The sequence below is a fragment of the Crocuta crocuta genome, unplaced genomic scaffold, assembly GCF_008692635.1.
Source record: "Crocuta crocuta isolate KB4526 unplaced genomic scaffold, BGI_CrCroc_1.0 scaffold191, whole genome shotgun sequence".
NCBI lineage: Eukaryota > Metazoa > Chordata > Mammalia > Carnivora > Hyaenidae > Crocuta > Crocuta crocuta.
The window spans coordinates 52,489-68,117 of NW_027527878.1; the positions used below are offsets into that span (position 1 = coordinate 52,489).

General features: G+C 37.0%; 1 protein-coding gene across 1 annotated transcript in view; it reads right to left on the bottom strand.

The window, feature by feature from the left end:
* Positions 1 to 15,629, bottom strand: part of INTU (inturned planar cell polarity protein) — a gene marked incomplete at its 3' end in the record, with an annotated part of 84,143 nt that overhangs the window by 50,702 nt on the left and 17,812 nt on the right. Inside the window, exon 2 of the mRNA XM_077780989.1 lies at positions 9,723 to 10,261. Within this exon, the coding sequence (XP_077637115.1) occupies positions 9,723 to 10,261 (539 nt within the window). The remainder of the gene's footprint in view (positions 1 to 9,722; positions 10,262 to 15,629) is intronic.

Here is a 15,629-nt window from a genome sequence, read left to right on the forward strand (position 1 = left end):
TCTAACAAAAGTCTAAAAGAAGGAGACATATATGTATCATCATAACAGATATGAAAATTAATTTTAGAGTGACTGTAGTATACAAAATATTTTAAATGTTAGGTAGAAAAATTTATTTCTTTCTTTCTTTTTAATTTTTGAGAGAGAGAAAGAGAGAACAGGGGAGGGGCAGAGAGAGAGAGACAGGGGGAAACAGAATCTGAAGCAGGCTCTAGGCTCTGAGCTGTCAGCACAGAGCCCGACGCAGGTGTCAAACTCATGAACCAAGAGATCATGACCTGAGCTGAAGTTGGATGTTTAACTGACTGAGCCACCCAGGTGCACCGAAAAATTTCTCATATTTCTGTAACAGAAGAGTTATATCCACTTCTCACTCTCATAGATATTTGTTTTCCTCAAGTTTTGTCAGCATTCCTGTGACTCAGAAATGGCAGCCTTCCTGGACATCATACCACTGCAGTGGGCAGTATACACTCTGGGAAAGTTCTTTCTCAACAAGGACACAGGAGTCATTAGTATGCATTGTTAAAGGCTGAAAGTAAACGAAGTGCATTAATTGGTTTGTACCGCTAGGTAAGAAATGGTCTGTGAATTGCTTATGCAAAATTTTATCAGGTCTGTGAATTGCTGATGCAAAATTTTATCAAGATAAATTCAAAGTCTAATAAAATATAAAGAGGTGAAATCAGTATATCACAGTGCTTAAATCTGTTCCTCAACGTAAAATTTGAGAAAATCCATCAATTTCTCAGCACCTACTTAATATCAAATGTGTACTGAGGGGTACCAAGGCCTATGAAAAAATATATGCCAAAGTTTGCTACAGTTCTATTTATACTATATACAATATGAATATACAGGTTAAGAAATTATTTTTAATATAAAACTATTACACATAAATGCAGAAAAAAGAAAAGATACATATAAAATTTTTGCCTTTGGGTATATGTGCTTTTTCTTTTTTTTTTTGCTTAATTATATTTTCTAAACTATCTACATTAAATAAATACTACTATCACAAAGACAAAAAATTAAAACTCATTATTTTACGTAAAAAACCCCACTGTGGTAGGTAGGTTAGTGGTCTCCCAAGGTTGTCCATATCCTAATCGCCGAAATCTGTGAATGTTACCTTACGTGGCGAAAGGGACTTTGCAGATGTAATCAAGTTAAGGATGTTGACATTGGGAGGTTACCTAAGTGGGCCCAATGTAATCAGAGGGTATTTATAAGAAAGGAGGCAGGAGGGTCAGAGTCAGAGAGAGACTTGAGGATACTACGATGCTGGCTTTGAAGATGGAGGAAAGGACCACAAGGCAAGGAATTCAAGAGGCCTCTGAAACCCAACCGAGAAAAGGGATTCAAGAGAATTCAGAGGAATGCAGCCCTATGGATACTTTGATTTTAGTGCAAGAGGGCACATCTTAGACTTCTGACTTCCAGAATAGCAAGATGATAAATTCGTGTTGTTGTAAACCACTGAGTCTATGGTAATTTGTCACAGCACAAATTACCTGCTTAACAATACAAAATGAAAATGAATACACCTGCCTAACAATACAAATCAGTCTTGGCTAAGCACCAAGTGAGAATCAGGAACTATGAATAATAAAGGACAGATCTGGATACAAAAGTACATAGAGGAAGCTGGAGAAAAAAATAAATCTTGTTGGAAGGAGGGATTTATGCACAAAAAGACTGGGAAATATGTATGTGCCAGTGGTGTGGGATCAGGTTGTGAATTTAAATTGGTTATTTAAATTAAGCTGAATATGAGTTCAGGGAGAAGAGAATCTGGCTTTTGAAACATAGTTACCATACTGCCATTTTACATCTTCAAGTTAATTTATTTACCATGAAGACATGTACTGAAAAATTCTTAAATTTTAAGAGAATTAATTTAACTATGTATTTTTTGAGTTTCAATACCAATCCCTCATTTATAATATGCAGACATAAGCAGAAAATTAAGGTCTCTCCTATCATTCTAGAAATCTTGAGTAATGGTGACTCATATACTGTAACTATTGTTGAAAACATTTGATTAAGTAAAATATCACATTCCCTGATCAGGCTGGAAAAGAAACTAGTATAAGGTTTTTATTTCTCATTAAAATAGAAAATAATACTACAGAAATGCTGGAAAAGGTATTGATGACCCCGGCGGCACACTGTAACCAAAATTATTTTTAGGTCTCTACCTAAAACCAAATTATTTTTAGTCTTTACCTATATTGACACAAGTTATAGCGGAATTTCATCCTTTTAAACCTCTCAAGTAGTAAGAATTTTAAAGTTAATGTATTGGTTTTATGTTTTAAATATTTTAATGTTTATTTATTTTTGAGACAGAGAGACAGCATGAGCAGTTGCGGGGCAGGGAGCAGAAAGAGAGGAGACACAGAATCTGAAGCAGGCTCTAGGCTCCAAGATATCAGCACAAAGCCCGACACGGGGCTCAAACTCATGAACTGTGAGACTGTGACCTGAGCTGAAGTTGGCACTTAACCGACTGAGCCACCCAGCTGCCCTGCACTGTTTTACCGACTTAGCCACCTAGGTGCCCCACACTGTTTTTGGATTATAATTTTAGTAGTCAAATAATACATACATTTATTAAATTATAATTCAAAAAACCATACTCCAGTTTGACATTTTCATGTTTATTTTTTATTACTAAAAAATGTTTAAATAAATGTTTTTCTTACTTTTTTACAACTTTTCATATGTTTATTATTTTTGAGACACAGAGAAGGAGAACATGAGCGGGGGAAGGGCAGAGAGACACACACACAGAATCGGAGCAGGCTCCAGGCTCTGAGCTGTCAACACAGAGCCCAACATGGGGCTACAACTCACGAACCAAGAGATCATGACCTGAGCTTAAATCGAACACTTCACCAGCTGAGCCACCCACGTGCCCCTTATATAAATGTTTTCACGCACGTAGTTTTTCCTTCTTTTACACCTGGAGACAGCAAACATTTTCTGTAAGCGGCAAGATAAGTAAATACTTTAGGCTCTGCAGGCCATATGGTTTTTGTTGCAGCAACTCTTCAAATTTGCAGCTGTAGCTTGAAAGCAGCAATAAACAATAAACAAATGTGGCTGTGTTCCAATACAATTTTATTAATTAAAATTAATATCTGAATTTCATAAAATTTTCATATGTAATAAAATATTGTTCTTTTGATTTAATCATAGAAAAGGTAAAAACCATTTTCTGTTGGCAGACTACAAAAATGGGTGGTAGGCCTAATATGACATGAAAGGCCATGGTTTACAGATCTGTTTTAGATTATTTCTTTTGGATAAGTGTCTCCAAATGGATTAAATGGGTTAAAAAGTACATTGTTATAGCTTAATCCTTATTTCCAAATTACATTTTGAAGGGATTAAATAATTTCTTTTCTTTTTAGTTCAAAGAGAAATCCTTTGGCACTTTCCCACCCATTCAAGTGAACACTACAGCAAGTAAAAGAACTCTGTGAATGGAAATCGGACTTGTAGGTCCCAGCTTTATCACCGACTGCCCTCTGCTCCTGGGTAAATCATAAAATCCCTCTGGTACTTATCTGTAGAAGGAATTAATTGCACCAGCTCTCTAGGAAGGCCTAAAAACTCTAAAATTCAATCTTTCCAATGAACTCACTGCTTCCATTTTATTTCTTTACTGCTGAGTCAAGTACCACAGGTAAAATAAGGGAAAGAAATGTGAGGAAGGAAAGACAAACAGAGTTCCCTTCAGTGAGAAAATTGAAATGTTGCAAGCATTTCAGAAGGGGAAAATAAAAATGTGTGTCAAATAACAACAAGCAAAATATTAAAGGATAAAACCAGCTATTAGGTACTCATAAAAAACAAATCCATCTTTTTTTTAAATGTCTTTATTTCATTTTCAGAGACAGAGACCGAGAGAGAGTGGGGGAGGAGCAGAGAAAGAGGGAGACACAGAATCTGAAGCAGGCTCCAGGCTCTGAGCTGTCAGCAGATAGCCTGACGTGGGGCTCAAACCCACCGACTGTGAGATCATAACTGGAGCCGAAGTTTGACGCTTAACCTACTGAGCCACCCAGGTGCCCCACAAATCCATCTTTTTAAAAAAGCACATTGGGGTGCCTGGGTGGCTCATTTGGCTACATGTCTGACTTGATTTCCACTCTGCATGATCTCATAGTTCATAAGGTCGAGCCCTACATGGGGCTCTGACAGTGCAGAGCTTGCTTGGAATTTTCTCTCTCTCTCTCTCTGCCCCTCCTCCCCTGCTCACGTTCATGTACACACTCTCTTTCTCTCTCTCTCTCAAAATAAATAAATAAAGATTTTAAAAAATCTGCTTGGTTGTTGTTTTTTTTTTTTTAAGTACTTCAGATGTTTTAACCAGAATGTCCATCAACAGTGAAATGGAAAAATAATAGTGTACATTCATACAATAGAATACTACATAGCAACAACTTTGATATTTCTCACAGATTGTAAAATAAAGAAAATAAACACAAGGGAATACACACTGTATACTTCTATTTATATGAAATTCAAGAAGAGGTAAAATAAAACAATAAAAAAAGAGGAGGAGGCAGAATCAACTCTGTTGATAGAAAACTGGACTTTCAGATTACCTTTGGGAGGGGGTATTAACTGGGAGGAGGCACCTTGAAGTTTTCTGGGTACTGGAAATGTTCCATATCTTGATCTAGATAGTAGTTACACAGGTATAGACATATGACAAAATTCGATGAATGTACACTTAAGATTTGTCCCAATCTTATGAATGTATACCTCAAAAAGATTTTTAAAAAGTAAAAAAAACCCCAGAAACTTTAAAAAATTTAAAAGAGAAATAGCACAAACATGTCATACAAAAAAAAGCTATTCAGTGATCACAGGTGAGAACATTAGAAGTTACATAATAAGAGCTTAAAATAAAAATTTTAGGGGCACCTGGCTGGCTCAGTCAGTAGAGCATTTGACCCTTGATCTCCAGGTTGTAAGTTTGAATCCCACATTGGGTGAGAGATTACTTAAAACTAAAATCTTCAAAATAAAAAAATAAATAAAAATAAAAACTTTGTGTTAATGTTGAACTAAAACATTCTATACGGGTATGTGTATCTAGAACATTACTGTGTGATTTCTCTAACCCCATCCTTCCCAATTCTAAAAAAACACCTAGTTAAAATGAGCAAAAATGGGTCATCTTAAAGAAAAAATATCACCAAGGTGACATGCAGTTTCTAGGATATAGGCGAAAAGAGGATTTGCTTTGGTCTGGGGATGGAGGCTGGCTATTGGTAGTCCAGAAGCAACCAACTGTCAAACTTTAGGAAAAACTCAGAAATAAAAATAAAAAATAAAGATGCAAATCAGTAGTAAGAAGAGCAAAAATGGCACTGAAAATTTCAGCAACCCCCCTAAAATCCCAGTACAGAATCAGAATAGAATAGAGTTCTGCTGTCTTGAAAGGAAAGAATGCAAATAGTCCCCGGTCTCAAGGTGTTGGCCAACGGATTTTAGTCAAAGGAAGTCATCCTCCAGACAGACAACGACAGAAGTCACCCCAGCAAACTGCATTACCATGACAAAGTTTTCATGATCCTCCTGCCTACAGGGTTACCTCACAGCTCACCCACAGACTTCAGTGTGAAATGAAATTATGAAGAAAACAAGTGAGAAAATCTCATCTTGTGAGATTATCAAACTCACCATGACATTAAAATAGTCCATTATTTATTCCCAAAGTATGCAACTTTAAAAATATACAACATAATCATAAAATTAAAAACCTGAAAAAGGAGAGAAAACAAATCACCCATAATGTCTCTGCACTAACCCAACACTATTAGCAGTTTGCTGTATTTATATTTACATCTAATTGTTTTCCCTACGCATATTTTTTACACAGTTTATGGATTTATTCAATAAATGTTTTGGGGGGCTTATTTATCAATTAAGCGTTTTGCTATGCACCAAAGATCAAATAACCAGTTTATTCTGACAAATGTTTTTTTTAACTTATTAGTAAGTCAGAAATGCTTCCATTATGAAACTGAAATCATGAGCCTCATTTTCCTAACTTTTTATTGCCATTCCATAAACATGCAGAAAAGTGCACAAATTGTAGCAGTATAACAATAAATTATCAAAAAATGAACACATTCATGTAACCACACTCAGGGTCAGAAAGTACACTTCTAGACCTGAACGTGAGACAGGAAACCATCAAAACCCTAGAGGGGAAAGCAGGAAACAACCTCCTTAACCTCAACCGCAGCAATTTCATACTTGACACATCCCCAAAGGCAAGGGAATCGAGAGCAAAAATGAACTATTGGGACCTCATCAAGATTAAAAGCTTCTGCACGGCAAAGGAAACAATCCATAAAACTAATAGGCAACTGACAGAATGGGAAAAGATTGTTGCAAATGACATATCAGATAAAGGGCTAGTACCCAAAACCTATAAGGATAGGTTTTGGATACCAAACTCCACACCTGAAAAACAAACAAACCAGTGAAAAAATGGGCAGAAGATATGAACAGGCACTTCTCCAAAGAGGACATCCAGATGGCCAACCGACAAATGAAACGATGCTCAGCATCCCTCCTCATCAGGGAAATACAAATCAAAACCACACTGAGATACCACCTCACACCAGTCAGAGTGGCTAAAATGAGCAAATCAGAGGACTCTAGATGCTGGCGAGGATGTGGAGAAACGGGCACCCTCCTACACTGTTGGTGGGAATGTAAACTGGTACAGCCCCTCTGGAAAACAGTGTGTAGGTTCCTCAAAAAATTAACACTAGAACTCCCCTATGACCCAGCAATAGCACTGCTAGGAATTTACCCAAGGGATACAGGAGTGCTGATGCATAGGAGCACATGTACCCCAATGTTCATAGCAGCACTCTCAACAATAGCCAAAACATGGAAAGAGCCTAAGTGTCCATCAACAGACAAATGGATCAAGAAAATGTGGTTTATCTATACGAAGGAATACTATATGGTAATGAGAAAGAATGAAATCTGGCCATGTGTAGCAACATGGATGGAACTTGAGGGCATTATGTTGAGCAACATAAGTCAGGCAGAGAAGGACAAATACCATGTTTGCACGTATAGGAGGATTAGGAGGAACTTTACGGTGGACTGTGGGAGAGAAGGGAGAAAATAGAGGGGGGAGGGAGAGAGGCAAACTACGAGAGACTCTTGAATGCTGAGAACAAACTGAGGACTGATAGGTGGGGTGGGGAGGGGGAGGGGATGGGCATGGAGGAGTGCACTTGTGGGGATGAGTACTGGGTGTTCTATGGAAACCAACTTGATAATAAACTATTTGTACAAAAAAAAAAAAGAAAGAAAAAAGAAAGTACACTTCTAGCATCCTATGTATCTTTACATTATTTTAAAGATAAACAACAATACTACCTAGTAGTTTCTTCCTCTCTACAGTTCATTCTCTTTCCTCCCAATACAGTTAGTGCAGAAAGATCAGGCCTAGAGGCAAGGTCTAGGTACTAGCATTCCTAGAGGGTTCAGGAAACTGGAGTGAAGATCATGGGAAAGGAAACATGGAAGAGAATGCTCACTGATCAAATCACCTTTCTACTAGGTTTCAAGAGGAATGAGTAAAAAGGATTTTATAGATGTGTCTATAAATCAGTCCAATTAGGTACTGAACAGAGGCCCCAGATAAAAATAGACAGTACATTAGCTGGAGTTACCCATCACATGGTACCTAAAATTAAGGTGGTTGGCAATCCAAGCAGGATTTCATAAGCATGAATTATGGCCTCCTTTGATAGAATGAAAAGAATAAAACTTAAAGATATTTTACAAAACAGAAAGTTGAGAACTTGAGAGAATATAAGCATGCATTAGCTTCTCTTCCAGCTTTCCGTTGCTGCATAATGAATGACCCCAAAACTAAGTGGTTTAAAACAACAACCACCATTTATTATCTTTCCCAGTTCTGGGGTTGACTGGGCTTAGTTGAGGTTCTCACTCAGGGATCCTCACGTAGTTGCAGCCACATGGTGGTTGGGGCAGGAGTTATCTGGAAGGCTTCTTCACTTGTGTGTGGTAGCTGATACTGCAGGGTGGTTGAGGCCTCAGCTGGGGTGATTAGCTAGAGTACTGCTCATGGCCTCTTCGTGTACACTGGCTTTGCTCACAGAATGGTAACTGGATGCCAAGAATACCAGGCAGAAGCTGCATCACCTTTTATGACCCTACTTCTGAAATCACATAATACTCTTTGAGCTGTAGTCAGAGGCCCATGGCAGAGGCCAGGGGGTATGGGAAGTGACACAAACACTGTAACTCTCCATGGCGGGGAGTATCAACATTACACTGTAAGAAGAGAACATGGAGATCTTGTTGCAACCATTTGGAACACACATTGCACAGATGCTCTTCCTACATGATTCATCCTTGTAAACCTCCATGACGGCACTTATCATACTATGTGAAACTATCTGCCTGTTTCTGACCCATCTCTTCCACCACACTATGAGCTTCTTAAGATGAGTAACTGGACCATTAGAGTAATCTTCGTATTCCTGACACTTAACAGATGCTCGAAAATTTTATTGAATCAATGAACGAACAAATGCAACTCAGACTTAGAGAAATACATTGTAGGGGCGCCTGGGTGGCTCAGTCAGTTAAGCATCTGACTTCGGCTCAGGTCATGATCTGAACCCATGATCAGGTTCATGGCTTCAAATTCTGCATCAGCCTTTGTGCTGACAGCTTAAAGCCCGGAGCCTGTTTTGGATTCTGTCTCCCTTTCTCTCTGCTCCTCCCCAGCTCTCGTGCTATCTCTCTGTCTCTGTCTCTCTCTCTCTCTGTCTCTCTCAAAAATAAACATTAAAAAAAAAGTTTTTTTAAAATATTTTTTAAAAAATGTTTCTAAAGTATTTATAAAAGTTCCTTTATATAAATCTTATAGGCTGAGTCAACTTAAAAGACTGTTAGCTTTCAGATTTGTTAATAACTTTTAAGTTTCATTAATAACATATTTTCACATCTGACTAATACAGCTTTCCCTAAGTAATAAAGTTGCTACTGATGCAAGAATTATATCCAACAGCTAAAAATGTATTAGCAATACAAAATGTTCACTTTAATATATATCCAGAATAACTATTGGATTTATTTTTTCCCCTTGAAATTGCTGAGATATTTTATGACAAGCACCCTTTTTAAAGGAAATTTACGTATAACATCACTGTGGCTAAATATGCCAAATGAAACAGTTTAACACCACTTTAAGAACTTAGTGTACTCAAGTGGAAACATACAATTTAAAAGTATTTTTATTCATAAATTACATATTTTTATTTTTATATTATGCTATTGGGAATAAGTCATTGAAATCTAAATTATCACTATAAAATCAACTTATTTTCTTTTTCTTGTCAGCAAATATAACCAAGATGAAATAAAATTATATAATTCAAAACTCAAAAATTAGATAAGCTATTCCTTGGCTTAAACAAGGCACACACAAATTCAACTCACCAAAGTACTTATTTAAATAACACTATGCCTTGCAGTACACCACGCTTAAACAATTTCACTACTGTCCCAAATATCATGGAGTAGTCCTTAATCTGTTGAGACTCTGGATATAATTCTGTTTTGATCACATGTCTCAAAAGGCATTATTAATCCTGAATCTCTGCAAACAAGAACTGATGTTCACCAACAACACTTACCAATTAATATCTGACCACTCTTCATAGCAGATCCTCCTGGCAATAGGCCGTGGACCACAAGTCTCTCTCCACTGCCCTGTTTTCCAGTTTTTTTCCAGCTCCACTTGGTCTGATGAATAATCCCAACCAGTACTTCCAGAAGCTTCAGCTGCTCTTTGGCTTTGGTCACAGTTAACTTTTTGGGGTTTACATAAATATTCACATCTTTGTACTGCTGTTGGACGACCACTCCTGTTTTCTGGTTGGACTGATGCTTTAGAATGGACACTGGCTCACTGTCATTGCTATTTTTTTTATTATAGCGCTTGGGTAAAAGACTTTTACTTTTTAAAATTTTGGTAAACCGCTTGAGTTTAGGTTCATACTTTCTTCCTTCTTTGTAATCATCCTCTTCAATTATAATCTCATTTTCACTGAACCTGACATGATTCACAGTAGGAGTCTCAGGAAGGAGGCTTTCTTCTTCATCCTCACTCAATTCCAAATAAAATAATTCTCCATTTTTCTGCACACTGTCCAGCCATTCCGGTTCAACATCACTATGGAAAAGAGATAAGATAATCTGAATAGCAGCCAACATGAGAAAAATAGTTACATCTTTTGGGCACAGGTGGTACAGAAAAGTGGGAGGTGGTGAAAATTCTTTGATTCTTTCAAAGTCTCCTTACTATTTATAATTTATTGTAAACATCAACATTATTTCCTAGAACATTTTTTGTAGAATCTTGAAGAAATGGGGTTGGAGAACAGGAAATATAAAAGGCATAGTGATAGAAAAGAAAACAAAAAGGAAATGGCCTCCTTCTAGAATCTAAGGGTATTTTTTATTATTATTTTAATTCAGCCCCTGTATGGTCATTGTTCACTTCAGACAATCTCACTGGACAATAATTTACATTAATAGTTGATTGTGCAATTATATCCAGATATAACCCATTTGGAAACTGGACATAGAAATATCCTATTGGCATAAAAATTATTCATCATAGTTGTCATGTTAAATGAAAGCTAAAGCCTACCACTATTAATAAGATTTCTTTATACAATAAATTTCCAAAAAAAGAAATATTCAACTCGCCATAAAATATTTGCTGAAAATGACCAGTTTATAATCACAGTTAATAACAATCACTTCCATTGCTTATAATTTCCATAAAATTCCTTTTTATGAATAATTGCAGTAAGAAAAGTAAACCACATATTACATAATTTGTCATGTGATTGTTTAAAAAGTTTTAACTAAAAAAAAAAAAAAGTTTTAACTAGGAAGTAGGCCACTGGAAAAAAAATAAGTATTGCTATTAAAATGACTGAAAAAATATTAAAAACAAAATGCTCATCTTAAGGTAACAAACCTAATGATGAACTCCAACCTCCCTGTTCAATAGTATGAACACCTTACCTTTCAAACTGCTACTTTTTAAAGCAAAACTGGTTACAGTGGAAAATATAATATGTAAAGAGAGTCTTTCAGAAACACCAGCTGTAATATCCGAATGTAAAAGGGTATAATTTGTGTTCTAATCATTCCAACAGATGATGACATTTCTATTTTCTGCAGTGTTTATTAGCAACTCTGGTTCTTTTAAAAGTCAACTATCTCTCTAAGAACTGTGAAAATTAATCCCCCCAAAATGCACTCCTCTATTACTCAACTCTGGAACTAACCCACTGATCTCGTTTTGTGGTTGGTAATTAATACATAATTTTCAATTATACAATAATGGCTAAAAAGGCATAACTAGTCCTAAATATCAAATGTGCTGCATCATTTTGGTACCACTTAGCACCAGGTACTAACCATTTATCAGTTGATTTAACCACATCTATTGTATCTACATAAATTAGTATTTAATAACTCTGCAATTCTACTCTGAAGAATCTAAATAAATGTCTCCAACCATAAAAAATTTAGATAACCATGTATCACAGTTAAAAATGGCACAATGTACAGATCATAATTATATACAATTACTTATGAAGATATGTATCAATTTAAAAAAGGAATGAAATTATTTGCTTTATAATCTCACTCCTTTAATCTGGTATATTATTTGTGTTAGAGTATGTGACCCCAAAGAAATACTTTTTCCCCTATGCTAAACATGAAGATGTTTCATCTTAATCTCTAAAACCGAATGTCAAACCACTTTTAGGCTATAACTTAAAGATCTCTGTAGGTGGGGGGCAGGGGACACAGGGCATTTAATCATGAGCAAATGAACAGTGTCAAGTGCTTGTAAGGTACTAGAATTATAAGGATTAAAACATCAGTTCCATCCCTTGTCTTGTGGGAAAGAGAAAGTGAAAAAGAATTCACAATAATACACAAGGTAAATTCAAGATAGAGGTCACCTAGTTTAGCCTGGGAAAGAGGGTGAGGTCATGAGAATTTCTAGTAGAGGAAACACAGAAGTTAAGTCCTAAAAGAGTTAAGTGGTTGGAGAGGGTATATGGTGTGAGTGAAGGGGAAGAGGAAAAGAAAATTCCAAGCAGAGGTAAAAGCATAAGCAGAGGGGGCGCCTGGGTGGCTTAGTTGGTGAAGCGTCCGACTTTCGCTTAGGTCATGATCTCGCGGTTCGTGGGTTCGAGCCCCGCGTCCAGCTCTGTGCTGACTGCCAGCTCAGAGCCTGGAGCCTGTTTCAGAGTCTGCGTTTCCCTCTCTCTCTCTCTCTGACCCTCCCCTGCTCACGCTGTCTCTCTCTCTCTCCTAGAAATAAATAAAAAACATTTAAAAAATTTAAAAAAAAAAAAGCATAAGCAGAGGTCTTGAGGGACAGTCTCCATGGCCTATGTGGACAACCAAAGCTAGTTGATGGTTGCCAAAGTAAGGATAGAGGGAACGTACCTCAATGTCATAAAGGCCTTATATTAAAAACTCACGCTAATATCATCCTCAATGGGTAAAAACTGAGAGCTTTTTCTCTATGGTCAGGAACAAAACAGGGATGTCCACTCTCACCATTGTTATTTTACAAAGTACTGGAAATCCTAGCCTCAGTAATCAGACAACAAAAAGAAATAAGCGGCATCTAAATCAGCAGAGAAGTCAAACTTTCACTATCTGCAGACTACATGATACTTTGTAGAAAACCTGAAAGACTCCACCAAAAATTGTTAGAACTGATTACAGCAATGTCATAGGATATGAAATCAATGTACAGAAAGCTGTTGCATTTCTATTCACCAATAATGAAGTAGCAAAAAGAGAAATCAAGAAATTGATCCCATTTACAACTGCACCAAAACCCATAAAACACCTAGGAATAAACCTAACCAAAGAGATAAAAGATCTAATCTGTATGCTTAAAACTATGGAAAGTTTATGAGAGAAATGAAGAAGACACAAAAAATTGGAAAGACATTCCATGCTCATGGATTGGAAGAACAAATATTGTTTAAATGTCTGTACCACCCAAAGCAATCTATATGTTTAATGCAATTCCTATCAAAATACCACCAGCATTTTTCACAGAGCTAAAACAAACAATTCTAAACTTTGTATGGAACCACAAAAGACTACCCAAATAGCCAAAGCAAACTTGAAAAAGCAAAGCAAAGTGGAAGGCATCAAAATTCCATACTTCTAGTTTTATTACAAGGCTGTAGTGATCAAGACAGTATGATACTGGCATAAAAACACAGAGATTAATGGAACAGAATAGAAAACCCAGAAATGGACCCACTATTTTATGGTCAACGAATCTTTGACAAAGCAGGAAAGAATATCCAATAGAAAAAAGGCAGTCTTGTCAACAAATGGTGTTGGGATAACTGGACAGCAACATGGAAAAGACTGAAACCGTACCACTTTCTCACACCATACATAAAAATAAATTCAAAATGGATGAAACACCTCAATGTGAGACAGGAAACCATCAAATTCCTAAAGGAGAACACAGACAGTAACCTCTTTGACCTGTGCCATAACAACTTTCTCCTGAGGCAAACAAAACAAAAGCAAAAATGAACTATTGGGACGTCATCTAGATAAAAAGCTTCTTCACAGCAGAAGAAACAATCAACAAAACTAAATGGTACCCTTCAGAATGCGAGAAGATATTTATTTGCAAATGACATATCAGTTAAAAGGTTAGTATCCAAAATCTATAAAGAACCTATCAAACTCAACACCCCAAAAACAAATAATCCAGTTAAAAATAGGCAGAAGACATGAATAGACAGTTTTCCAAGGAAGACATACAGATGACCAACAGACACATGAAAAGATGCTGGATATCACTCATCATCAGGGAAATACAAATCAAAACTACAATGAAATAATCACTTCACACTTGTCAGAATGGCTGCAGTTAACAACACATGAAACAGATATTGGCGAGGATATGGAGAAAGGGAACCCTCTTACCCTGCTGGTGGGAATGCAAACTGCTGCAGCCACTCTGAAAAACAGTATGAAAGTTAAAAACAGAATTATCCTACAATCCAGCAACTGCACTAATAGGTATTTACCCAAAGGATACAAAAATACAGTTTTGAAGGGATATATGAACCTTGATGTTTGGAGCAGCATTATCAACAATAGCCAGGGGCGCCTGGGTGGCTCAGTCGGTTAGGCGTCTGACTTCGGCTCAGGTCATGATCTCATGGTTCGTGTGTTTGAGCCCCATGTCGGTCTCTGTGCTGACAGCTAGTTCAGAGCCTGAAAGCTGTTTCAGATTCTATGTCTCCCTCTCTCTCTGACTCTCTCCTGCTCACGCTGTCTCTCTCTCCTTCTCAGAAATAAATTTAAAAAACCATTTAAAAAAACAACAGCCAAATTATGGAAAGAGCCCAAATGCCCATCGACCAATAAATGGATAAAGAAAATGTGGTATAAGTATATATATACATAAGTATGTATATAAGTATATATATATATATATTATTCAGCCATCAAAAAATGAAATTTTGCCATTTGCAATGATGTCAACGGAGCTAGGTATTATGCGACGCAAAACAAGTCAGTCAGAGAAAGACAAATACCATATGATTTCACTCATATGTGGAATTTAAGAAATAAAACCGATGAACATGGGGGGTGGAGAAGAGAGAGGGAAATCATAAAACAGACTCTTAAATATAGAGAACAAACTGAGGGTTGCTGGAGGAAAGGTGGGTGGGGGGTGGGCTAAACTGGTGATGGATATTAAGGAGAGAAGTTGTGATAAGAACTGGGTGTTGTAAGTGATGAATCACTAAATTCTACTCCTGAAACTACTATCACATATGCTGTGTGTTAACTAACTGAAACTGTAATAAAATCTTGTACACAAAACAAAGCTAGTCTACAGTTGCCAAAGGTGGGGCATGACAGGAAAAGTAGTCAAGTCCTAATTTTGCAAGGCCTTTTAGACCCTGGCAAAGGGTTTGGATTTTGTAACATAAGGAAGAGGGCATCAATGAAGAGTTTTAGATAGAGATTTAGGTGTCAGATTTCCCTAGATAGATCTACTTTGACAATAAAATGAAAGAAGAATTTGAGTAGACAAGACTCAACTCAAGAGAATAGTTAGGGGGCTATTTTAGTAGTCCAGGCCGAGATGGTACCTAAAGCAATGGCAGAAAACATGAAAAGTAAGAATAACATTTGAGAAATTCTTAAAAATCACTGGACTTTGAGACTGACTAAATGAGATGATGAGAGGATTAGTAGAGGCCAGATGGCGGAGAAATAGGGAGCTCTGTGCATTTTGCTCGCCCCCCGTCTCTGAAACAGAGAAGGCCTGAAGCCATAGGACACCGAATCACAGGAGTTTGGGAGGAAAAGAGAGTACAATGGAAGGCAACCTCATAAGTGTGTGAGTGCGAACTGGGGAAGATAAAAACAGGTCAAGACACGGAGACACGGAGGGAAGGGAGGGAACCCCCTTCGCGTGGAGCCACAGTGAGTCAAGGGGAAAAAGA